At 41.5% G+C, this 26044-nt stretch overlaps 2 protein-coding genes across 20 annotated transcripts; both read left to right on the top strand.

Annotated features, from left to right (window-relative positions):
* Positions 1-652: 652 nt before the first annotated feature.
* ncoa6 (nuclear receptor coactivator 6) lies at positions 653-14319 on the top strand. 12 transcript variants are annotated; one of them, XM_047807504.1, is made up of 16 exons: positions 666-810; positions 1575-1702; positions 2058-2370; positions 2523-2678; positions 2860-2982; positions 3762-3884; positions 3963-4787; positions 4897-5034; positions 5133-6516; positions 6621-6739; positions 7396-10773; positions 10972-11001; positions 11545-11575; positions 11923-11964; positions 12308-12471; positions 13495-14319. In XM_047807504.1, exons 3-16 carry the CDS (start codon positions 2103-2105, stop codon positions 13545-13547), a joined length of 6834 nt encoding a protein of 2277 aa, XP_047663460.1. In that variant the 5' UTR covers positions 666-810; positions 1575-1702; positions 2058-2102; the 3' UTR covers positions 13548-14319. The 12 variants fall into 12 exon arrangements, 10 of the variants coding, with proteins under 10 accessions (XP_047663459.1, XP_047663461.1, XP_047663460.1 ...); XM_047807503.1 differs by lacking the exon at positions 1575-1702 and having other exon boundaries at positions 653-810; XM_047807505.1 differs by lacking the exon at positions 1575-1702 and having other exon boundaries at positions 662-810; positions 2099-2370.
* Positions 14320-16436: 2117 nt separating this feature from the next.
* On the top strand, positions 16437-25701 carry zgc:114123 (uncharacterized protein LOC569174 homolog). 8 transcript variants are annotated; one of them, XM_027160697.2, is made up of 16 exons: positions 16437-16872; positions 17761-17792; positions 17872-18051; positions 18748-18873; positions 19342-19416; positions 19530-19694; positions 20910-20996; positions 21203-21341; positions 22351-22496; positions 22605-22620; positions 23339-23484; positions 23569-23670; positions 24022-24089; positions 24196-24223; positions 24793-24920; positions 25178-25701. In XM_027160697.2, exons 1-16 carry the CDS (start codon positions 16617-16619, stop codon positions 25347-25349), a joined length of 1866 nt encoding a protein of 621 aa, XP_027016498.2. In that variant the 5' UTR covers positions 16437-16616; the 3' UTR covers positions 25350-25701. The 8 variants fall into 8 exon arrangements, with proteins under 8 accessions (XP_027016498.2, XP_027016499.2, XP_027016491.2 ...); XM_027160698.2 differs by having other exon boundaries at positions 23342-23484; XM_027160690.2 differs by having other exon boundaries at positions 16439-16872; positions 22572-22620.
* The last annotated feature ends 343 nt before the right edge of the window (positions 25702-26044 follow it).

The raw sequence follows: 26044 nt of genomic DNA on the forward strand, positions 1-26044 counted from the left end.
TATATATTTTTATTTATTATATATTTTATTCATAGTATATTTATTTCATATATATATACTTTTTTATATATTTATTATATTTATATTTATATAATTATGTTTTTTTCCGCCGGACCAATCACCGCCGTCTCATCCGGGCATTAGAATTTATGTACAAATCTAACCTAATAACGACCTTTATCTATTTACTTATACGAATGTTTAATAACTTGATATAAATAAAAAAAAAACTCGGATAAATATACCACCACCACCCCCCCAGGTGAAGTAGCTTGTAGTGAATATTAGACATACGATAACGCTAACAAAGCTGATGCGCAGGGAATTCTGGGATATGTAGTTTTTAGACAACGTTTGTACAAGCATTAGCGTCAAAACTGTTTATGTTAATTGAGTGTAACCGTTTATATATCACGAATGACAGACGTAGCACATCATATATACTACCTGAAGGTTTTATGTCTAAACCTAAAGCCGATGAAATTCGTAAAAGTTTAACGAACGCAAAAGTAAAGCCTACAAAAGAATTCATTTCCGACACCGATACGACGTCACGTAACGCGTGTGTCGTAAAATCACCCACGCCAAACGTTACGCCGTTAGCGTAGAGTGGGTTACGGTACAAAGCGGACGCTAACAAAGATGGCGTACGTGCGGTTTGTGAATAGTTAAAAAAAAACAACACCTCGCTCGAAGATTATGAGATTTGTGCGAGCTGCTGTGCTGTTAGCGTTCGGCTAGTTAGCATCCACGTTAGCCTGCTAACTCAACACTTCTCTGGTTTCCCTTCCACACAAATGGATTGATCAGGTAACAGCGTTGTGTTGGTGTTGTCTAATGCTCATATAAAGTGTGTCAGAGCAGGAGGAACAATACAGCCGTCCGGATAAACAGTTAGCCGGCTAGCAGCTAGCTGAACTTAGCTTAGCTTAGCATGCTAGCCGTCGGTGCTACTTGTTGTTTAGCCAGCTAACATATTTAAACTTTCGTAATATTTTAATGTTTTATTTTTAAATTCGCATCAAACAGCTGAATGAATTTGTCTGAATTGGATCAGGAATGAATCGATTTAAACGTCTGAAAAGTCAAAAACAAATCATCGGTCGCAGATGGTTTGGTTTATTTGACGCTTTAATGATAAATTAAAAGAACTAAAATCTTTCACTTAACGCTCAGATTTGTTTTATATTTATAATATGACTCGTTTGTAAGAGTCTGACGTCGGATAAACGGATTATAAAGTTAGTTTGTTAGGATGTTCAGTTATTTTGTCTAGTTTTGTTTATTTATTTATTGTTATTTATTGTTTAATTGGTTTGGAGCATAACGTGCATCCGTTTAGTGTAACTCTTCTTACATTACAGTTACACTGCTGTTATTCTACATTCTGATTGGACGACACTTTTGATTGGTTTTCTATAACAGCAGCTATGACCGAGTAACAGGTTAAAATAAATTCGTTTATTAGTTGTTATTATTTGGGTCCATTATCATTTTTATAGTAACAGTAACTGATGTTGTTATTATTAGCGATTGGTTTTCTGTAAGGAGAAATGTGTATATTTGACATTTAGGGAAGGAGTCTCCAGTGTCAGTGGTGTGGCTGTCACTGACGTTTTGCTGTTTCTCTGTAACACGACAAATTGTGGGATGTTTTTTGTCAACTGTTGATAGCTGCTACAACCTTCCACAGCATTCAAATGTAATTATAAACAGTACATCTGCGTTTATGTCCTTCATATATGAACATTGTGTTATTGAATATTGAATATTGTAAGAAGAATAAAACACTGTTATAGGAAAATAATCATCTAACGGAAACTCAGGAACGTCATTGCAGCACCCTGTTGTTATCGGTTTAGGATAACAGCACGTCGCTGAGTTTTTTTTTTTTTTTTTAAGAAGATCTTGATAGAGACGGAAATAATTTAGATTGCAGAGACGTGTTTCTTGTGTCAAAAGTATTCCTGCTTTATACTTTGATTGCTATTTAAAATCATATTTTTTTCCTTTTATGTACATCTGCAAAAGCTTTGTTTTTCTTATTTCAACAACAGCTAGCACCCAAGAGACCTGACATCTTCCCTTTTTTGAAAAGGGCCATGGCGCAGCAGCCCGGCCCACCTGAGATCACCTGGTGTACAGGTTCTCGTGGGGTCACTCTGAGCACAGAGGACGACTCCGGATTGGAGGACAGAGATGACGTGTGCAGTAATCATGGAAACAGTGACTTGGATTGGTCTCAGAATCCACATGGAGAAAAGGAATGCACCACGATCTTTGTCGCATTCAAGGGAAACCTTTATGATGATGACTTTCAGCACAAGCTTGACACCATCTTGAATGGGATGCCCCAGATGCTCTCATTGGGTGAGGGCACTTTGGGTGTTTAATACTAGTTGTGTTTGATTATATGAACACATTTCTATTGTTTTTAAAATGTATGTATTTATGTCTTTCACTTTTATGCACCTTTGACACTACATGGGCTATTTAATGCTATCTTATATATTTTGCTGAAGGTCCTGAGAGGCTGGCACCCCAGCGAGTGGAGCCTTGGAACAGCGTGCGAGTCACATTTAATATCCCCAGAGAAGCTGCTGAACGCCTCCGACTCCTCGCTCAAAACAACCAGCAGCAGCTCCGGGACTTGGGGATCCTATCAGTGCAAATTGAAGGTGTGAATTTTTTTCTAGACTATTCAATATTTTGTTGCTAAATCTGACTCGACCTGTAACTATTAAGACACACCTTCGTGTCATATGCTTGTTTGCATAAGTTGTAAGTGTGCACTTATTCCCTAGCCTGTTTTTCTGTTACATACGTTTTTACATGTCCGTGAAAAATCTGTGTGCGCAGGTGAAGGACCCATCAATGTGGCAGGTGGGCAAAACCGAGTTCAGGAAGTCAGAGTAAACGGACCTATTGGGGCACCGGGTCAGATGAGGATGGATGTTGGGTTTCCTATGCAACAAGGCCCTGGTAGTTACATAAAACATCCAAGTGGATTTTTTTTTCTTTAAGTAACCATTGTTGATATCTTAGGCATGCTTTTATCAGAATGTTTTAAGATTACTTCTATTGTTATGGCTATAAAAATATCTATAAAGTCCCTCTGACTTTTAAAAATAAATGTATTAAAGGTTAAGGCTGTATATGTCATGCTGCTTTCACGCCACAGTTTTATTGCTTCGGCTGCTGTTATTTGTCTGGATGCTTTTTTAAAAAAAAGAGAGAGAACTAAATTGAGAATGAGAGATTGTTTATGAAGGATTTGGCACACTAATTGTGTCATTGCCAATATTCCAAAATTGCAATGTAAACAAAAATAATTAGAATGGTATACTAGTAAATAGTGTTTACTTTTGGTGCATAAAACACGCACAGTTCTGTTTTTCTGCCTGCAAAAAAAAATCACAGCCCAAACTGGTGACATGGGGCCATGTTGTGGGTTCACCACCAGCATAATAAAGCACGGTAGGCACGTGCAGTGTCACTAAGGGAGCAATTAAGTTTATACAGAATAAGGCTAAGAAAAAGTATGGTTTGGTAAAAATAAGCTTACCTTGTAAAGTATACTTTTAGCGTACAGTAATGCATTATTATTAACCGTTGTGCTGAACGAGGAATAATGTTGTTGCTTTTTGAATCAACATGCCATCACCTAAATAATTGATATGATATTTCATTTTTTTATATTTTGTGTAGTATTATTATTATTATCACCAATATGATTATTATTATGACTATTTATTCTTTAGCTGGAATGCGGATGAACAATCCATCAATGGTGCCCTCTGGCCCTGGCATGGCTCCACAGGGTATGGTACCTGGCAGTAGTGGACAGATGCACCCGAGGGTACCGAGGCCAGCAACACAATCGGGTGAGTGATTTGAAATTTCCACCTGTCTGCAACTATATTGTATTGTTATCTTCAGTACAGCGTGTTGTTGTTCTTCAGATTCCATGGACCCCATGATGTCTGGACTCGCTTTGCAGCAGCCGCAGCAGCTCCAACACCCACAGGCACCTCATGGCCCACCCACTCCTATGGGTCCACAGGGACATCACATACAGGCAATGCAAGCAAACCGGCAGCTCAATCCGACAGCCCTTCAACAACTACAGCAGCAACAGCAGCAGCATCAACAACAGCAGGCTCAGTTAGCTCAGTTGAGTGGTGCTCGTGGCCCATTTAACCCTTCAAACCAGATGCCTGTCCCTCCTGGTTGGAACCAGTTACCACCAGGAGTTCTTCAGCCACCACCTGCTCAGGGGTCTATGCCTCCAAATTGGAGAAAAGCTCCTCCGCAAGGTCAAATAGGACAGCGACCTCCTTCTTTGGCATCTGTGCAAACACCAAACCATCCTCCGCCACCATATCCCTTTGGTAGCCAGCAGGCTGGGCAGGTTTTTAATGCCATGGCTCAGCAACAGCAGCAGACACCAGGGGCAAACCAGTTTGCAGCCCCTCAGCCCAAAGTTCCCCAAGGAGTTGTGGGTGTTGGATCAAGGGTGCCTCCTCCTTTGCCTCCTGTGTCTGCTTCCCAGAGCAACCTTGCTGCTAAGTCCCCTGGATCCTCATCTTCACCATTTCATCAAGGTTCACCTGGAACCCCACCTATGATTGGACAAGGTCAGCTAGGACCACGTCCAACAACTCCCCAGGGGTTCCCGCAGGGAGTTGGGTCCCCAGGCAGGGCTGTGTTAGGGCAGCAGGGTAATGTTCAGCCAGGGTTTATGGGAATGCCTCAGCATGGCCAGGTTCCCCAAGGAGGCATGGGAGGTATGCTTTTTGTTGTTGTATTTAAACATGCATGCCATGTCTTATTCAGTGTATGTTTTCAGCTCTTTAGTACATATTAAATTTAAAGATTTTTTTTTCTTGATAACAGGTATGCCAAAACGAATGCCAATGGGTTTCTCAAATGTAAGTCAGAACTATGTCCAAGGACCAGTTACCACAAGTGTGGCAGGAACGCCCACAGGTGGTACCCTTCAGCTTCAAAGTGGCCAAAATATGGCTCATCCAGGTACAATCTTCATAAGATCTTTTTGTTTGCTGTTAGATTGAATAGATTTTTTTTATACATATATTTCCTTTTAATGTTTTTATTAAAATTTGTTGTAGGTCCACAACCTTCAGTATCAACACCAAACCACATGCAGCCCAATTCCCTACAATCTGGTGGAATTGGCCATCATGGTGGAATGCCTCCTCAGCCTCCATCCACCTCAGGTGGTGGTATGGGCCAACCACAGTCAGGTCTACAGACCCAAATGATGGGCATGCAGTCCCAGCTTCAAAATCAGCCTGTAGCCCCCTCTCAAGGTCAGATGGTGCAAGGCCAGGCAGGAGGTCAAACTGTCCTGTCCCGGCCCATAAATCAAGGACAGAGAGGGATGACCCCTCCTAAACAGTTAATGCCTCCACAGGGACAAGGGATGATGCAGAACCAGGCCCAGCTTGGTGGAGGGCAGGGGCACCAAGCATTACTGATGCAGCAGCAGCAGCAACAACAACAACAGCAGCCCCAGCACCAACACCAGCAACAAGCATCACAGCAGCAAAATGCTATGATGGAACAGATGGTAGCCAACCAAATGCAAGGTAACAAGCAAGCTTTTGGGGCCAAAGGTCAACCAGCTGTTATGCCAGGCCAAATGATGCGAGGCCCATCACCTAATTTGCAAGGTAACATGGTGCAGTTTCAGTCGCAGCAACAAATGACTCCACAGCAACAGCAGCAAATTGCTCAGTTGCAACAACAGCAGCAGCAGCAGTTGCAGCAGCAGCAGCTTCAACTGCAACACCAACAGCCACAACAACAGCAGTTACAGCAGCAGCAGCTACAGCAGCATCAGCAGCAAATGGCACAACAGTCCCAGCAGATCCCGGTGAACGGTAATCCCAACCAACCATTAGGGATGCATGGTACTCAGATGCGACTTCCAGGACATTTGGTCCAGCAGCAGCTCCAGCAGCAGCTTCAGCAAAAACAACAGCAACAACATCAGCAACAGCAACACATGATGCAACAGCTACAGCAGCAACAGCTACAGCAGCAGCAACAGCAGCAGCAGGCGGGCCAACAACACTCACATCAGCTTGGAGACGGCACTGGAAGCACAGGTGATCTGAGCCAACAGCAGATGCTCCCTGACATGCAAATGCAACAGCAGCAGCAGCAGGGTATGATGGGAGGGCCTCAACACATGCAGGTGGGCAATGGACATTTTCCTGGTCATGGCATGCCTTTCAATTCTCAGTTTGCTGGCCAGATGGCCATTGGTGGACAAACAGCTGGGTTTCCAGTGAATAAGGATGTGACCTTGACTAGTCCTTTATTAGTTAACCTACTTCAGAGTGACATTTCTGCCAGCCAGTTTGGACCAGGTGGAAAACAAGGAGCTGGTGGGGTTGGTGGTAACCAGGCGAAACCAAAAAAGAAGAAACCTCCTCGTAAGAAGAAACCCAAAGCTGGCGAGGGGCAACAGTCTGTAGAAGGCATTGGGTGAGGGGGGAAAATATCTTTCTGTGTGTTGATGTTTTTTTGTTTGTTTTTTTTAATTGGTTATTCAAGAAAATTTCAAATGTGAAATGTTTTTCTTCATGTAGTGGTTTGGATTCGGCTCCACAAGGGTTGGATGATGCAGAGTTGCAAGGTTTGGGTAGTGATCAAGGAGCCGGCACAGATTCTTCCAACTCAAAGCTCCCTGAATTTTCTAACCGGTCAGGTAGGGGATTTCAAAATATTTCATAGCAGTCTCTTTGACATGAATATCAAGCCAGAGGTGAATTGTGAGAACTTAAGTTTTTAAGGTGTTGGGTTACTAATCCTAAGGTCGTGTATACAAATCACTGTATTGAAAAGCTGCCACTGTTGGGCCCTTTATCAAGGCCTTTAACTTTCAGCTTGTCATAAGTATATCCTTTCTCAATAGTAAGATGGTTTGGATAAGTGGTGGCAGGGGCAGTGGTGGCTCATCTGTTTAAGGCTCATCTGGTTAAGGCTCTGGGTTGTTGATTGGAGGATCGGGGTTCAAGCCCCAGCACAGCCAATCTGTCACTGCTGGGCCCTTGATCAAGGCCCTCAACCCTCCCTGCTCTAGGGGCGCTGTATTGCTCCTCAGTTGGTATATGAAAAGAATTCCACTGTGCTGTAATGTATATGTGGCGATAATAAAGACGACTTCTTCTATAACAACATTGGCCAAACGAGGAAAATGTAATGGTAACCCTCACATGAAATGATGTCTGAGTTCTTTCCATAAGCCATGATATGCATACGTACATGCTTGAAATATGTCTAAAGTCCATGCTGATTTTGCCAAGGTTTAGCATGAAGTCTGCTAATTGGGTATTTAGAATTGTAATACCTTTTTTGTTTTAGGCTTTTCTGGACAATCAGGAGATCAAAGGGTTTTGCAGCAAATGCCATTCATGGCTCAGCAGCAGCAGCAGCAACAGCAGCAGCAGATGCAACAAATGCAGCAGCAGCAGCAGTTACAACAAATGCAACAGCAAGAACAACAGCAGCAGCAGCAAATACAGCAGCAGCAGCAACAAATGCAAAAGCAACAGATGCATATGCAAATTTCTGGTCAATCCGGAACACCACAAAGTTCACAACAAGGACCACATCAAATCCATCCGCATCACTTACAGCTTCAACAGCAGCAAATGCAGCAGCAGCAGCAACAACAACAACAACAACAACAACAACAACAACAGCAGCAGCAGCAGCAGCAGCAACCACTGACACCACAACAGCAGCAGCAACAACAGATGATGATGATGCTTAAAATGCAGGAACAAGCAAAGAATCGTCTCCCACTTCAACAAAGTGGCCATCCCCAAAGAACTCTTGTTAATCCTGGTGATCCTGCACAACGAATGCCTGTATCCCAACAAGGAAACATGCCTGTAATGATCAATTTACAAGGGCATGGAGGTGTCACACCCTCTCCAGAAAAAAACAGAGGCATGCAGCCAATAGTAAATTCGCAGTTGGCTGCTGCAGCTAGAAGAATGCCCCATCCAGAAATTGGGCAGGGAACCACAGGAATGGCACCAGAGGATGCATCAGGCACTGCTAATTTGCAGGAAAGGTCATCAGTTGAAATGGCGCCTCAAGCAGGGAATGCCAGTCAACAAAATATTGTCAACCAAGGTCCTAATTCTCATTTGTTGAAGTCTGTACCTTCATCTGTCCCTCAGCAACCAGGAGCAAGTCCACAGCAACCACCCCAGCAAGCACCAATGGCCAGCTCACACAACCTCCACTTTCCTAATGCTCCTTCAACTTCCCAAAGTTCCCGCCCTAAGACACCAAACCGTGCCAGTCCTAGACCATATCACCATCCCTTAACCCCCACCAACCGTCCACCCAGCACTGAGCCGTCAGAGATAAATCTCTCTCCTGAGAGACTGAATGCATCAATTGCTGGTCTTTTCCCCCCAAAGATTAACATCCCTCTGCCACCCCGACAGCCTAACTTAACTCGAGGTTTTGATCAACAAGGTCTAAACCCTACCACTTTGAAAGCTATTGGACAAGCTCCACCAAATCTTGCATCTCTTAACAACAGTAACTCTAGTGGCCATAATAGTGTTCAACAGGGTTATACACAACCTAATAATGCTGCCAGTACAGGTGCAAAGCAAGAAAAACAGACGGTTGGAGGGCAAACAAAGCGAGCTAGTCCCAGTAACAGTCGACGATCTAGTCCTGCCTCAAATAGAAAAACGGCCACTCCTAGCCCAGGAAGACAGAAGTGGGCAAAGAACCCCCTAACCTCCATAGCAAATCAACAACAAATGGCCAGTTCCCAAACCGTAATGGCCAGTGCTTCTTCGGTCCTCCCAAGTCCCACTACATCTATATCATCAGTAGGCACACTTGATTCTCAGCAAATTCTAAACCCTCTGCAAGCACTGCCTAGTAACTCGGATGCAATGAGAGAGAGCCAGGGGCAGGTACCACAGATAGACACGCGTCAGATTACACAAGTGGAAAGAGATCATTCTGCCCTCAGAATGGCAAATCAACGCATGCCAACCCAGGAAACAAAAATTCAAGAACCTAATATGCCATCTGAGCAACCATCAGATGAGCTGCGTCAACCTCAGAATCCACCACTGCAGGAGCATGGTCCGGCTGTTTCAGCATCTTTTAGAGATGCCCCAACATCCCTCAATCAGTTGCTAGATAATATGGGCCACACATCCTTGTCCACAAAGCCACCCCTGGTTACTCCGCCAGTTGCTTTGGTGGAACAAGAGAGTCAACGTATCTCCTCTACTCCACAGAGCATTGATAGTGGGCTGCCTTTGCCCACTAGTGAACATGAACAAAAATCTAAGGTTGGTTCAATGGCTAGCCCAAATGTGATCCAGACTAGTAGTCTAAGCCCACAGTCATCAATGGGTGTATCCAGTATTAGCCCAAGTTTGCTTACTAGCACTGCTTCAAATTCCATTTTACATCCCAACCCTTCCCTTAGTTCCGGTACTAAACCTATTACAAGTATGTCTCAAACAGTCTTGCATAGACCTACATCATCAGGGTCCACTCAGCCAAAACAAATAACTGTTTTTGTAACATCCAATCCCATTAGTTCTGCTGCTAGCACAGTATCTGCAGTGCCTCCAGCCATCGTCTCAACAGTGCTTGCAGTACCTACTAAGAGCATAAGATCTCCAGATGTGCACCAGTCTGTTTCTACTCAAAATCGCCCTCAACAGTTTATAACAGGATCCGTCATTTTCCAAGTCCCATCTGTTTCTGTACCACCAAGCACCAATGTGGTTTCTCAGCCTGTCACTATGGTTGGGCCCATACAGGTAACTGCCAACATTCAATTATCTTCTGCTCCATGTTCAACTGCAGCTTCTACTCTATCTGCCTCTATGGCAACACATTCCCCTGTTGTAAGCATAGCCACAAGTCAGCCAGGTCGTGCCATGATTGGACAAATTCAAGTGCAAATGCCTGCAAGTCCAGCATCTTCTCTAAACACAGTCCACCCTTCTCAGCAAAAGAGCATTTCTGATGCCCCGGTCTCAAAATCAAGTCCTGTAGGACAATCATCCTCTTTACATTCTAACACAGCTCCAGGTGTTTCTCCATCTGTTCAACAACCTCTAGGATCTTTGCCTCCCTGTTCCAGCTCAGGGACTACTGCTGTTGCCCACAGGAGTTCCCTCTCACAATCACCAACAACTATTGCCAAGAGCAGTCCAGTCCAAAATGTTCTGGTCAAGACCACCCCCCACAGTAGTGACCCCTATCAGATGCAACAGCAGACTACAAACCAGTCAGGAAAACCTATAGACACTCCATCATCTCAAGCCCCTCTTCAAGTGATTACAAATGCAACACTTTCTAGTCCACCACCTACTCCGACAGCCGTCCCATCTGCACCTCAGCTGTCAGCACTAGTACCTACAGTTTCTTTGTCTGCACCTGTGCACATTCCTCCACCTGTTTCCTCTTGCACCGTCACACCCAGTCCTTCACAGATCACTCCCAGTTCTGCTGTGGAACCTCGAGGCAATTCTGCTTCAAGTTCTCCACCGATCACAAGTATGTCTGCACCACCTGTACCACCTAATGCTTCAGTCCCACCAGTGACCCCGGCGACATCCACTGGTCCTGAAGTAAGGTCATCTCCACTACTTCCAGCTGTGGAACCACAACCATCCACAGTAACGGAGACAAGCTTGCCCGAGTCAGCAAACACCACGGTGCCTGCCGCAGATATTCCAGGTCTTTAATGGCATTAACTATTTTAAACAATTGTACTAATTTTTCTAGGAATGATTTTGGCTGGAAAGTATTTCAGACAATTTTTCAATTGTTAGTAAACGTTATTGCCCTAAACCATTATAAGCATCTTCATGTTTCTGTTGTCTACATACTGTTACAGCGCTCAAGACTAATGACATGTTTATTATGTTGCTACAGCTCAGCCTACACAGGAACAACAACAAACTGGTAAACACAATGTTATTTCTTACAGCAGTATTTGCTAAACGAAATTCACAACAGTCACAATAGAATCATTCAGAACGTTCACACGTATTCAAGAAAAAACGGCCGCTGTTATATTTATAAACCCCTCTGAACTTCAGCAAACGTTTGTAGGAACTCTGTTATTTAAACCTCCTTCAGTGAAAACACCAGATAAGCTAATCAACACTTGAATCTAGAGCGATGGTCCCTAGGTGGTTTGATCTCTAGTGTTAAGTAGAAGCTTTTAAATGTGTCAGGTGTCTACTTTTTAATTTGACCAGATTAGTGGCAGCTTTTCCCCCCTGGGGCTCTGGTGGTTACAGTGGTGGTAAAAGCTTGCATATTATCACACTCCTTTTCTATCTAAGATGAGCGCCCCCTCAGCAGGACAACGCATTATACCAATTTGGGGCTGGTAGGTCTGTGTTTATCTGGAGCTGACTTCTAACACAAAACAGTAATCCATGTTTCTTCCTTTCTTCTTTTTCTTCTTCTTCTTCTTCTTCTTTTTCTTATTTTTTCAAGTAGAGGCAGCACCCTCTGTGGCAGAACAAGGGTAAGACAAACCCAGTGCTTGTTTCATTCTCATTTTGTGTCAGTTTCTCCTTTGTTTTTGTTTTTTCGTTTGTTTGTTTGTTTGTTTTATGTGGAATGTCTAAGCATCTATTTTCTATGATTCTTAATTCATTTTTTTGTCATTATTTCTGTGAAACGTTTCTTTCATGTTCAACGAACGTAGTGTTTATTTTGTTTTATTTTAATAGTAATACGAACCGATTTCCTGGAAATCACTAACTTCGGTGTCACAATCATTAAAATCATGAATTTGTTAAAAACCAAATCACACAAAAAAAATGTTAAACAACAAAGCAGTTTAATGCTGTTTTTCCACTTCTATAACAGATGGGCAAAGAAAAGAAAGACGCCCATCGACTTAGCCCAAAGGTATGTATATACCAAACCTGAAGATTCCCTGTGCAGGCGTGTGCACAGGGCAGTGTCACCAGTTTAGTAAACGTGGTTATGAAGAGGATGGACGTTGTCTGGTTATCTGTGGTAGATGAGGAAAAACAGCAAATCCAGAATTGTTAAAGGGGCTCCACTAAGGCCTGTAGGATTAATAATAATAAAGTTGGACCTTGACTGTGATACCTAAGTGAAACATGGAATGCACTCCACAAATATCAACGCTTAGTGTATAAAACCTACAAAAAAATCCTGATTTTTATCATTAGTATTATATTCAACTTGTTGCTGTTGCCCCACTACTGTCCTGTGTTTTTTTTAGGGAAGCAAGAGGCCATACCGAAAAGGTAAAAGGCCCCAGCCGAAGGAGCTCACGAGCCGAGAAGGACACTGAAGAGGAAGTGCCTGACAACGGACAGAGAAAGAGAGCAGCCAGACCGGGGTCAGCATCTTCTAACCCCGGGAAAGCTGCAGGTAAACCTGCAGGTGGTTTATACTTGTTTCATAACATCAAATAGATAAGATATTTTTAATAAGTAAAAAATGTATATACTACGAGATAAATTTGCTTCACCATCAAGATCGAATGTTCTGTTAAAGGCGGGGTCTCTACGAATTTTGAGTCAGGCCGAATACTAAACAAAAATAAAAACTAACGTGTAGCCAGTGAGCAGAAAGGGGCGGGTCTTGTCGATATGGGTGGAGAGAGTGTTCGGTGCGCGTGTGTGACATTAGCAGAAAGCGGTTTTAACATTGACATGGAGGATAAAAACAAAGAAAGAAAGAGAAGAAAGACTTACGATAAGGACAAGAAGTAGGACGTGTTAATATAGGATCAGCTTTCCAGCGCTGGAGAGAACTGAAGGAGCAGGAAGTCGGCCACATATTCACAGGTTGGAGTTTCCCGAGTCAATAACTCCTGAGCTAAACGCTGTTACTACACAAATAACACCTCTTTTCTATCGTAGTAATGTAGAGAGGCAGCTACAACCGCGTTTTGTGTAGTAACAGCGTTTAGCTCAGGAGTTATCGACTCGGGAAACTCCGACCTGTGAATATGTGGCCGACTTTACTTAAGACGCCGAGGCACTTTTTACCTTCTCGATAGGTGAGTAACGTTGGTTTTGCTTTGTTACACAGAACTAATATATGCCTTTGTCCTTTACATCATTATGCTTGTGTGGCATTTTTGCTTGTTTGTTTATCTACAATCGTATTGTTCTTCCCTTCAGCTATGATAAAGACACGTTTCTTTCTGTTAGTCGCCTGGGTTACGTATGTATGTGTGGGCGGAGCTATCGATACAGGGGTGGGACCCGTTTGGGTTAGGGGCGTGTTTGTTTTGGTGATTTCAAATGTCAACATTGGCTTACAAACATCGGAGACCCCACCTTTAAAAGAAAACAAGAGAATAAATGCATAAATTTATATGTGAAAGAGAATAAAAACAATACTTTTGTTAATCCGTGTTGGCTACAGGCTGACTTATTGTTTTCTTTTTTGTTTAAGAATCTAACACTGGAGCAAGTCCCACGCAGGCCAAGCGAAGGAAGTCGAAGTGATCATGAAGCTTAACACCTGTGAATTGTACATTTCTCTCTTGAACTGTTTTATCTGCTGTTTTTCCTGTAATCGTGTGTGTGTGTGTGTGTGTGTGTGTGTGTGTGTGTGTGTGTGTGTGTGGTGTGTGTGTGGTAGTCATGTACAGAAACATGTTTTTAAAAAGAAATTAAAGATGTTTTTGTTCCCTGATACTAAGTGATATCCTATTTACAACGGCGTGAGTGTGAGAGAGACAGACGTGTCCTGTTTTTTATACATGCTGGATTAATCATGAAGCCTGATGATGGATTGTATAATAATAATGTTACAAAAATGGATTCTAATGTTTTGGGTTTTTTTTTTTAATTATTATTTTATTTTACTTCTCGTCCCCGGACACGAATTTAGTTCATTGTTGGCGCACTTCTCACTTCCTTGTTACTTGAGTACGTTTTGTTTAAGTATGAATTTGTGATGTTGTTTTTCTTCTTCTGTTCATTTGGGCAGCTAAAATTTTTTTTTGTTTTGTTTTTTTTTCTTCCCTCTAACATCCTCTCACACATTTTCCCAAACAAACAAAAAAATCTCAATCATGAAACCTGAAATTTAAAATAAAAGCTTGATATCAACAACAAAAAGTATATAAGCTTTCATTTCAATGACTTTTGATGTAATTTAAATCCTGGTGTATAATAAAAAGAATGGATCATTATTTGTAAATATGAATAGTTTATTTACAATTCCAGGAACGTATGTGGTATCGATTAAATAAAACTTTACTCTTATACTCTACCAGTCGACAGTGTGTCCAAACCTTTTTATAGAGTTTATCCTTTTTTTTTTTCTTTTTTTTTTTTTCCAATAATGAATTAACATGTTTAACCCTTGTATTTTCCTTGGGTCTATCTGACCAGGCTGGAAGGTTTACTAACTCATTATCTACCGCTTATCCGAACTTCTCGGGTCACAGGGAGCCTGTTCCTATCTCAGGCGTCATCGGGCATCGAGGCAGGATACACCCTGGACGGAGTGCCAACCCATCGCAGGGTGCACACACACACTCATTCACTCACACACTAAGAACAATTTTCCAGAGATGCCAATCAACCTACCATGCATGTCTTTGGACCAGGGGAGGAAACCGGAGTACCCGGAGGAAACCCCCGAGGCACGGGGAGAACATGCGAACTCCACACATACGAGGTGGAGGTGGGAACCGAACCCCCGACCCTGGAGGTGTGAGGCGAAGGTACTAAGCCATCCTGCCCCCCCTGCTGGAAGGTGTAATGAAAGTTTAATGCGTCATAACGGGTTTTCTTCCACATATTTGCCTGAAATTTACCAGGATCGTTCCAAATTATTCCAAATTTGCAAGTAAAATTAATTTTGTCTATTTTTGTAGAACTATGTGTTCAGACCAATATATACTTTACGTTTTGGATCCTCTCGGGTCAGTTGGACCCGGCCACATTTAGTGGGGCGATAGGTCACACTTTTGCCCTTTTCAGCACAATGAACAAATATACAGACACAAAAATGCACACATAAAATGTCCACTAACACACACACAAATAGGGCACTGCATTTCATTAGGCCTCCAGGAAAAAAAAATACATATTTTTAAATATTTCACACATTTAATATGCCTTTGCCTAGCAGAGGGCAAAATATGATCTACCGAAATGATGCTATACACACACACACACACACACACACACACACACACACACACACACAAGCATTGGGCATTGCATTTCATTAGGCCTCCAGAAAAAACATAAGCATTCAAGTCAATCTGACGTGGAAAAAAACAGGGTTTATTATTTGCTGACATTAAAAATGATCAAAATGGTTTCAGAACAATCTCCTGGCTTTGAAATATACCAGCCTGTAATTGTGCATCAACGTTTGTGCATCTATAGTGAAAATAATTCAATTCAAAATTTCTGTTTTTGTTTTTTTTTTTACTAAAAAAATGAGGCATTTTTGTATATAAATAAGGTTTATTATACCATTTTTTTTTTTTTTGCAAAATATATTTTAATATGTTGGAAACAAGTTAGACTAAAAAGTTAAAAAAAAAAAAAAAAAAAAAAGCTTATCATATATACTTAATTTCTTCAAAACAGACCAGGTCAATTTACATTACATTTACGGCATTTAGCAGACACCCTTATCCAGAGTGACTTACACCTGAGCAACTGAGGGTTAAGGGCCTTGCTCAGGGGCCCAGCAGTGGCAGCTTGGTGGACCTGGGGTTTGAACCCATGACCTTCCGATCAGTAGCCCAACACCTTAACCACTGAGCTACCACATCCCCAATTTGACTCAGCGATCCTAAATTGCATAGAAATTCAGGAAAGGAAAACAGGAGGGTTAAATGAGACATAAGCAGAGATGCAGAAATACTGTAATTATTATTATTATTATTATTATTATTATTATTATTATTACTGTATGATTTTGAGTTGAAACTTCCCATAAAATCTTGATACGTTGGCGATAAACAAATTACAGCGACGTTTAATTCTGTTCAATTTGGTAAAAACTTAAAAAATATTAAGAATTAACTTGTCATGGAGGTTAAATGTTCAATGTATCTATAAGTGGGGGAAAAACATGTTCGATAACAAATTATTCTATTAAATTTGTGAACGAGCTTCAAAGGAATAAAAGAAAGTGGAATAAAAATGTTTGCTGCTACATCATACAGACATTTTTTTTCTTTAGGGTCGATTTGAGATTTTGTTGTAATCCGTGAATTAATTAATAAACGATTACAGACTCGTGTGCGGGTCTTTTGGCACGGTATTTAAAACAGAGGGCTTTTTTTTGTTATTGATCGTTAGTTTTCAGCTGTGTGCAGGTTTCAGGTTGTCCATCTTACCTGCTCTAACACACCTGATTCACCTCATTAACTAATCAAGAAGCTGATTGTTAGAGCAGAGAAGCAGAGCTACTCTTTATCTGAGGATTAACTCTTGGAACGTTCCAGTAGACTGGATTTCTGTGTCTGTAATTAGCCCCTTTTTTTTTGGTATCCTGGTGTGAAATTGAGATTATTGATCATTCTTGATGAAGTGAAGGTGATGGAGCAGGTTGTGTTTCCTCCAAGCTGCTGTCAGCTATCTCTGAGACACGTCCTGTGTGTACACGACCAGCCTGTGTGTGAGGAACAGGCCTGGGCGCTTTGCTACCAGCTCTGCTCGCTGTTGGAGAGGAACTTTAGTCTGGATGACGGACAGAGTTTCAGCTCGTGGAAGAGCCTCAGGCTTCCCGGACCGGACGGGATCTTCCTCAGCTCGGATGGCACCGTATCTCTGCGAATAGAGCACGGCAGACTGGGTAAGATGGACTGCGTTTCCACGTGCGCTTCCTTCCATACGACGTGTAAAGCTTCAGTGGTGTTGTGTTGTGGTGTGGTGTGATGAATCCGAGTCGATGTGACCGATTTATCCACCAGATCGTGCTTTTTTTAATTGGATGTAGTTTTGGTTTTGTTGTGTTCCAGCAGCTAGAATCAGTCCTCTATCACAGGATTCTCTTTTCTTTGACTTTGAGACGTTCAGCCTTTTAAACACGTTTTCCCCTTGCGCACAGGATGCTCTCCTCATCCGCAGGAGAACCTTCAGCACTTGAGTTTGGACTCCGACTCAGTTTCTTGTAGTGTTTTAGTTCAGAAGTCTGAGAGAGAAATTCTAATCAATGAAACGATCCTCGAAAATTTATCTATTCTGTTCACATTTAAGCTGCGTACAAATATTTAATCTTCATGATGTTGACGTGAGTAACAAGTGAAATGAAAGGAAAGCTCCAAGAGGATGGAGAGAAACCTGGTGGTGATTTATGGGAATCAGTCAATTATCCTTCATTTTAATTCAATTCTATTTCTTTTATAGCACAGGTTGAATTACAGAGACACGGATATGGAGCTTTATTTGATTTTATGTCTTTTTTTTAATTATTTTAGCTATAAATGTTTTCCAGTGTTTCTGTGAAATTAATAAATATGCAGCATTATTAAATAAAAATCATAATGTCTGCTTTTGGTGGGGTTTTTTTTTTTATATTTTTGTTACTGAACATTTGAATTTTCAATCTTTATTCTCATTATGGGAATGTCACATTTGTAACCACACGTTTTGTATGAAGATATTCACGTGTTGTTGTGATTTATTTTTATTTTTTCGCTCCTCCCCCTCTCTTTTCCATCACCTCTCCTCCCCCGAGCAGAACACCAGCTTGTAATCGAGACGGAGGCTCAGGTGAGCATCAGGTTTTAGCTCATGAATATTCACATCCTGCTGGGATTAGCTCTGTGTGTGTGTGTGTGTGTGTGTGTAGACAGTAGATTACGTGGGTCGTCTGATGTACTCGTGCCTGGACTGGGGCCTCGGTGAGGACGTGGAGCGAGAGCTGGACGAGACGCTGGAGATTCTGGTGGATCAGATGACCAGAGTGGACCTCAGACTGGGTGCTGACCGCCGTCTCCAGCCCATATGCACCATCTCCGAGGTCCTGCAGGTAAACCATCACCTCCTAATTCCTTCCTATCTGTGAAACTCTTTCCTTTCAGCACTTTATCAGTTTAAGATCAGGTTCGTGTTGAACAGGAAGAGCGTTAAACTACTAATGTGTGTTCTCCTACTTATTGGTGTTGAAGTCTCACTTCTGTTTGTTGTGGTTGCAAATCACAGGTTTATATTAATGTGTTCTTTCTACATTAACCAGGTTTACTGATGATAGATCAATTAAAACTGTGTAATCGGTCATTTAACATGTGGAAGGAGTCTCCAGTGTCAGGGCTTCATAACCGTCAGAGATAAAGCTGTGAACTTCTCTCCGTCTTCAGTACAAAGGAGTTCACGCAGATTAATTTTTAAAGAAAGGAGTAAGTGATCTAGCTTCCCTGAAGCAATCGGAAACAGGACCGAGCTTGTTTATGGGCGTTAGATACGTTTATTGCTGTAATGATACAGATAGAAAATTGGAATCGTCACATCTCTTAAGATTAAGAGGACTGAAACATGAAAAGTGACGTGCAGCGTTTTTAAACCTCACACGTTTAATTGCTGTCTCCTGATGTTTTTTTTTTTTTAATTTTGTGGTAACTTTAATTCCGGTGCAGTCCCAATCTCCACACTCCCCCCCACCCAACTCTCACACACACGGTAACATTAAGGTAATGGCTGTAATAAGAATCTCTCGGTCCACATACAGGTTTGTGAAGAGCGCCTTTACAACCCGAGGCAGGCGATTCAGCATTACAGGAGTGTGTGTGCGACACTTTACTCACACACCATCGAGCTCTGCAACTACCTCCAGATCATCCAGCAAACCCAGGAGGTGAGAAACAATACTTCGTTTAATGCCCTATAAGAGGAGGCAGAACTCCTTAGTTGTGTGTGTGATTTGTATCACGTAGTAACACCGGAGACGTGCTGGATGAGTTTTATTTCCTCTGTCTAACTGTAAACACCAATGACTTTAATCTACATGACATGAGGTGAAATGATTTACACATGATGCTGCTTTGGGCTCATTTTTCTTATTTATTTGATGATCTATGAGATGCAGATCTCTAAATAAAGTGAAGTTTTGTGTATAGAGAAAAATGCAAGTAACATTTAATCAAGAAGTCTCAAAGTTCTCAGAGGTTATTTTATTTGTTTGTTTATTTATTTATTTCCCTCTGAGTTTTCCAAAGTCTTCAGGATGCTGGAGTTTGTGCTCCTTGGCTGCTGTAATGTCGTTGAAAAACAGGAAATAACTTTTTTTTTTTTTTTTTAAATTTATTTATCTCCCCCCCCCAAGAGTCTGCAGAACCTGATCATGGAATCGGAGAACCGCCTCGTGCCGGATGAGACGGCTAACTGGGTGAGGAAAAATGTAAATAGATCAATAAATGATGCTTGGTTTTTGTGTTTTTTCCCCCACACTTTAGTAATTATTGCATGTAATTCAGGGAGTAGATCATCTCTGCTTCACTTCGCTCTACGCAGGAGTTCACATGGAAGCACCTGATGGACGAGTTGAGCCAAGGAGTCGTCCTGCGTCCTCCGAGGGACGAACCGAACCCCGGCGTCACTCTGCCGCTCGACACGTCTCCTTTCAGCCAACTCTTGATGGACATCCAGCTCCGACGCTACACCCTACGCAAAGTGAAGGTCACGCTGCAGTCTTAAATCAATCAGCGCCTGAAACACTTCAGTTTGTTTGGTGGTTTTTAAAATGGACGTTGTCTCAAAGCAGCTTTACAGAACAGCTTTACAGAATGTTCTATAAATGTACTTGCATTTATCCCATTTAGGGGGGATGTGGTAGCCTAACGGTTAGTGTCGGATTACAGATCAAAAGGTTGTGTGATTAAATCCCAGGTCCACCAAGCTGCCACTGCTGGGCCCCTGAGCAAGGCCCTTAGCCTTCAAATGCTTAGTTGTCTAAAATAAGAATTCTGTAAGTTAAGTTAAATGTTTTCCATAATGTGCATCACTAAGAATGACCTGAGCCGAAAACCTACCCGAGATGTTAGGTGGAAGAAACCTTAAGAGGAACCAGACTCGGAAGGGAACCTCGTCCTCATCTTTGTGTGACAAGTGACTTTTTATAAAATGTCCCTTTCTACAGTCCTATACGTTCAGTTGGAGCTTCTGAGCAACTCCTAAATTAGCTCGTCTGAGTTCATTATAGATTTAACACCAGCTCTTCGGTGCCGAAGCCTTCAGACACTTCTAGATGGAGTATCGGCAGATCTAGAAAGTAACGAGTGAAAGAATAAATATTCGGTTAGAAATGAGAGCGGACACGTTCTAAAGAAAAGAATATAAACAGTCCTTGATCGAGAGGACACCTGGGCCATCACTGTAGTAGAAGGGGAAGAACGGGGTTGACTGCAGCAAAGGGGGGAAAAAATGCTGGATCAGATATCGGAGGAAACGTATCAGATATCTGATCCTGCATGCGACCAAGACTGGGATTGGGTTTGGAACAGAAATGTCTTTTCTTTGCTTTTTTAAATTTTTTTAAACATATATCTGCAATGCAATCATTAACGCATAAGTTTCCACTGATTTCTACTGATGCTCAGGAATTCATCAGGCTTCTTGTCATTTATTCAAGTATTAAAAAAAAAAAAAAACCTATAAAATTATTTAAGTTTATGACTTGCACTTGTTTGACAGCTTTTTTGTGGTGTGGTTCCAAGTGCCTTTCCCTAAATGATTGCTTTCTTTTTTTACTCAACGATAGTCATTCGCTTAAATATCAAAGGATTCTCACATTGCCACCATTCTTATTATTTTTAAGTTGAGTTTGTTTTGTGTTTAGCCTTTTTGTATGCAGTAACGTGACATCATTTGACTTGATGTTGCTCTGGTGTGAAGGTGTCTGAGGACGCAGACGGAGAGCGAGGAAACGATCCTCATCGAGCGCTGCTGGACTTTGTTCGGGCGAGGCCTAAACTGCGGCCGGTCAGTTTCTGTTCCTAAACTTTTTTTACTTTGTGGTTTTTAGATCTAGCATTTAAAATTTGTGTTTAATTTAAAGTGCAACTTCGTTTATGAGATTTGAGGGTTTGAGCTGTTTTCTTTATAGAAGTCCGTCTAGTAAATTCAGTCTGTGGTTGAAAACGAGCTTCGCTCTTCCACGGCTCCAGCGTTGTCTCTCTGTTGCTCAGGTCTCGGAGCGAAAGCTTAAACCGAGAGTCCAGAACCTGGACCATGAGGTCAGTCTGCACGAGCTGCTGATGCGGGAAATCCGCTCCAGTGACCCAATGAAGCTCCTGTCGTCACGTCGGAGGAGACGCCCACACAAAGGTGCGGTCGATGGTGTGGATGGAGTTTCATGCTACACTTGTTTTAAACCTCCACATTTTAAACTGGATGGTTTGATGAATGCTTCCTAAATTTAGCAAGTGACGTTAAAGCAACATGGCTGCTGACCGGACGAACGGTAAACTAAAATATTTGTGGCGTGTTTACAACCTTTTAGATCGTTCTACATAGAGGCTGTTGACGTGTCGAATCTACTGTAGATCGCTGACTCGACCGGTTTGAAGGGAAAGTTGATCCTAACGTTATTTAGCGGTTTGTTTTCCAGCCCAGTCATTCTTTTTAAAATGTGTGGATAGGATTGAATGCAGTGCATCATGGGTAATACCAGGGGTGGTTCTAGAAAACAAAGTAAAAATTTTTACTTTCAAACATAAAAATTACGTTAAAAACCTTTTATCTATAATGTTAATCGGTGGAAAGGCGCAAAGATGGCAACCAAAGGCAGTGAAATTTCACTATTCTTGTTACTGGAGTTGTAGCACAAACAAAATATTAATGCAAACGATCCATTCAATACTAAATAAAACTATTTAGTATTTATTGATTTGTTCTTTGTCTTTTTAGCCTTATTTTTTTTTTTATTAATGGCCGCATTCATCGGACGCGCTGTTCGTAGAGAGTATACACACACACACACACACACACGAACTGATCTGATTCAAGACTGGCATCATTACATCATGCATAAAATTTTGGTGTCCACTTTTGCCATTTTTAATAACACCATAACTTTTGGCTTACTATGTAGTCATATAATATATAATATAAAACTCTTCTTGTTTTAAATTCTCACTGAGGGCTAAAACCCCCTAAAGATGAAACCCTAGAACCACCCCTGGGTAGTACTTTTGATTAGAGAATAATTCAAATTAAATGTTGGACGTTTCATGCATTTTTGTTAATTTTGTTTTTATTTTTTGGATTCTTGATAAACCAGAGTTGAATCTTAAGAAAAGAAATACATGAATCCTGTTTTCCATCGATTCTGTAGAAAATGAAACCGGATCGTCGTCTCTCACGGCGTATGACGGTACGTCGCCTGAGAGATCCCTGACGCTGGTCTGTGAAGATCCACACAGAGATGCATCCCATCTGAGTGGAGTTCGCAGCTCGGGCCAGGAGGAGGCGCCGTACAGAGTGAGACCAGAACACAGCTTTTGGATGTTTAATATTTGTTACGGGTAATTAACCCTGTGGATTGTGTTTAATTAGGAGACGACGTGTAAAGATGCTTCTGCTCCACAGGAGGACAGTTACGCAGGTAAAGCACCGAGATCATTTAATATTTCGTTTAGCTTTGTGTTTTGTTTTAAATCGTGAAATCTGAGACCTTTTTTAAAATCTCCTGGAGAAATTTATGGATTTTTTTTTAGAGGCTTGTATGCATGTGCTAAGCCCCGCCTCTTTTTAAAGTGGGGTCTAATTGATGTTTTAAATGAAGGAGTTCTTCACTGTTTGGTTCCAGGAGAGCAATAGACCTGGAGAATAAAACAAAGCCTAAGAAGTTTGCTAGATTATATTCCATTCACTTTATTTTTGTAGTGTTTCATTGTATTAAACTTTTTTTTTTTTAACTCTCGGTCCTGTAGCTCTTGCTACTTGAAGGTGTTCCTTACTTGGTTCTTTCTGTATAGAACCTCTCTGGCTGATGTACACACAGCTCAGTGCCAAATGTTCACACTCAGGAGGCAGGGCTAGCTGTCTGCCCTCTTCCACATACAGCAGAGCACGGAAGCTTCTGATTGGCTGGTGTTGCTGTGATTGCGCTTTAAGTAATTCTAACCAAGTCATATCTTACCTGCTGGCAGAGTGCAAATTGAAAGAAATTGAAGCCCAGCAGACAACATTAATCCTCATTTACCCTTTTTAAACCTTGTCCTCATGGACAACAGCTAACTCCATGATGTTCTAGGAACTGTCGGGTAACATGTAGCTTCAGATCCAGGGTGCTGATCTGCTTGAGGTGTGATGTGCTTCAGCAGGTTCATCCATAAAGAATCTGAGCTTCTTTCCTGCTCTCTCCTCCACACCACTGAGTCTGTCTGAAGGCTGCAGGCTTTCCAGAGGAAAACGACGTGCACGATCTTTACCCAGCAACCTGGAGGTCCACCAGCTTGTAAGTGAGGTGTGTGTGTGTGTGTGTGTGTGTGTGTGTGTGTGTGTGTTTGATGGAACACAGTGAGACAGTTCTGTCTTTGTCTTTTGAAAGGCATCAAACAAAGTTTCTGTTCCTGCAACGATTGCTGAGGTCATCAAAACACACTATAGGAAGGAGGGAAAGTCCTCGTGTGATGCGTACGGGAACTGGCGGGTGAGTTGGGGGTGGTGGGTGGGTGGGATTATGGTTTGGGGCCAATTATTCACCTGATTTTTTTTATTTTTTATACTGTATATATGTATGTATCTGTTTGGTTTATGAATGTACACTAGCATTACTACTTTTAATCATTTGTCACGTAAAGCACTTTACAAACTTGTTTAATGAGAGGCTCTTTTTTTCTTCTCTTTTTCCCTGATCTCAGTATTTACTTGTCTTGTGTCTGTTAGATGGCAGAAATAAATATTCACTTGTTCAGCAGTTTACTGAAGGGATAATAACTTTTTAATGGTTTATGATTTAAAAACCAGAAATTCCTTTTTTCTTTTTTCTTTCCCTCTACAGATTTGTTCATGTTGTGCGAAGAGAAGTTTGTATTTCACTTGGCACAACTTCTGCTCTCTGTGCAGTAGGTATGATGATGATGATGATGATGATGATTTACTTCCTGATGTTAGTAAAGCCTGGCACATTCTGTGGAGTTCCATTTTAATGAGTTTTCTTCTGCTCTGTTGACAGGGTTGTGTGTCCAGAGTGTTGTTTAGAGGTAGGTGTTTATGTCCGTGGGGTGGAGGGTTTTTTTTTTTTTTAAGACTGAGATGGTTTTCCGTCTTAAGCCGAATGTACGTGAACCCAATCAGCTAAGTCACGTGGTGGCTAAAGTTTGCTTTTTACTTTTGTAGGCTAATGTAGCTAGCATGCAGAGGATGTTGGGATCTTGTTACTGTAATGTTTTTTTTACACGCAAGAATTCTCGAGTGTCTAAACATTCGATAATACCCATTAAATACATTAAAGTATTTCAATCTTACTATTTTTATCTATAAAAAATATTCCAGCATTCAGCACCGTAGTAAAATTGTCACTGGTGGCCATCTTGGATAACTAGACTCCGCCCATGGAACCTAAGCCCCACCTTCCAAAATTTGACATTGTAATTTTAGCTTTTTTTTTTCACAATTTGGTGCTTTTGTTAGCTTCATAGCTCCAGTCCAAAACCAACAAATCGAATGACCCAATGATTGATTGGCTTCTAGATGACTTTTGCTAAAGAGTGTATCTCCATTTTATTTTTTTCTATGATTGACCTCCATGATCGTGTGTTTTGCGCCGAAGCTGCGACTACCGTTTAAATGGTGCATCAACCTTCCCATAAGCTTCTTTAAGAAGATCGTATTGACCAAGGAGTCTGAGGAAAGTCAAAGACACTTCTGGAACGAGCGATGGTCGTGGGATCCGTCCAGGTGAGTCAGTAACGCACTCATTTCGAGTCCTGTCAGGAATTTCCGCACTTCCTTGTCTCTTAGAATGTTCCTCAGGATGCATTGATTTAAACGTCAGGAATGAAATATCTCATCTCAGTGGGGTTTGTGTTATTAAAGATAAACTGACTTGGTGTATAATAAACTTTTGGAACGTTGCAAAACTGCTGACTGTGGCTTTAACCACACCAAACTCAACAATGCAGTGATGAATGAATATAAATTTTTGTGGTGTTCAGGGTTCCACTGGTTCTGATGTCCTCTCGTGTATCTGCTTCTGTCACTCCTTACACTCTGGCTATGAGAGACTGGCATAAACAGGACATGTGTGTCGGATGTCGGGGGCTTCTTCTGGCGGCGTGCGACTCACCAGCGCCACCTTTCACTATTAAAGTGCCTCAGGAGATATAAACCGATGCTTGTCTTTTCTGTCCACTACTTACTTCTTAGTTTTCAGTCTTTTATTTGTACGTTAACGACCAATATTGCGAATGCAGGGCGCTGTGTAATTTGTCAGCTGTTGTGCGTTTTTGGGGGTTTGTTTGGGGGGACGTTTGTGCTTTTAAGCCATCTTTAACACTGTTCCTTTAGCCTTTAACACTGTTCCTGTGTGTGTGTCCTGTTGTGTTTTTATTTCTTATGTTTTTCTGGGCTGCTAAAGAACAATGGCTTTCAGTATTAACAGTGTCCTGACTGTATGGATTATTTAACATTTTTATGTTCTTTTTAAAGATCAGAATAGAAATAAATATTCAAATTTTCATATTTGACCTTGCGTCCTGTTTTTGACCTTGCGTCCTTTTTTTCAGATAATAACAAACAAATGTAACCAAGCTTAATTTTATTTATTTATTTTTTTACATCCGAATCATGGCACATTACGAAGGCGGTTATCTCGGATAATACGAATCTCCTCCGATTGTGACTAATTCATTTGTTTGCAATTTACTACACACTTCGGTGCCATGAAAGGTGGTGACATTGTCCCTCTGAGGGAATCCTTAAGTTCTAAGGTTAGCTGTTTTTCCACTGTTGAAACTCTGTACCTTCTTGTGGGTGTTTAAATGGTTCTTTGTGTCATTTAGGATACTTGGCTTTCTATAAAT

Source organism: Tachysurus fulvidraco, chromosome 23 (assembly GCF_022655615.1).
Source record: "Tachysurus fulvidraco isolate hzauxx_2018 chromosome 23, HZAU_PFXX_2.0, whole genome shotgun sequence".
In the NCBI taxonomy this organism is placed as follows: Eukaryota; Metazoa; Chordata; class Actinopteri; order Siluriformes; family Bagridae; genus Tachysurus; species Tachysurus fulvidraco.

Coding starts and splice junctions, on each gene's coding strand:
- ncoa6 (XM_047807503.1), top strand. CDS start 2,103: ATGGCGCAGCAGCCCGGCCCACCTGAGATCACCTGGTGTACAGGTTCT. Junction 11,002..11,544: donor ACAGGAACAACAACAAACTG/GTAAACACAATG, acceptor TATTTTTTCAAG/TAGAGGCAGCACCCTCTGTG. Junction 12,472..13,494: donor AGCTGCAGGTAAACCTGCAG/GTGGTTTATACT, acceptor TTTTTGTTTAAG/AATCTAACACTGGAGCAAGT.
- zgc:114123 (XM_027160690.2), top strand. CDS start 16,617: ATGGAGCAGGTTGTGTTTCCTCCAAGCTGCTGTCAGCTATCTCTGAGA. Junction 22,621..23,338: donor ACAGGAGGACAGTTACGCAG/GTAAAGCACCGA, acceptor GATGTGCTTCAG/CAGGTTCATCCATAAAGAAT. Junction 24,921..25,177: donor TGGTCGTGGGATCCGTCCAG/GTGAGTCAGTAA, acceptor TGTGGTGTTCAG/GGTTCCACTGGTTCTGATGT.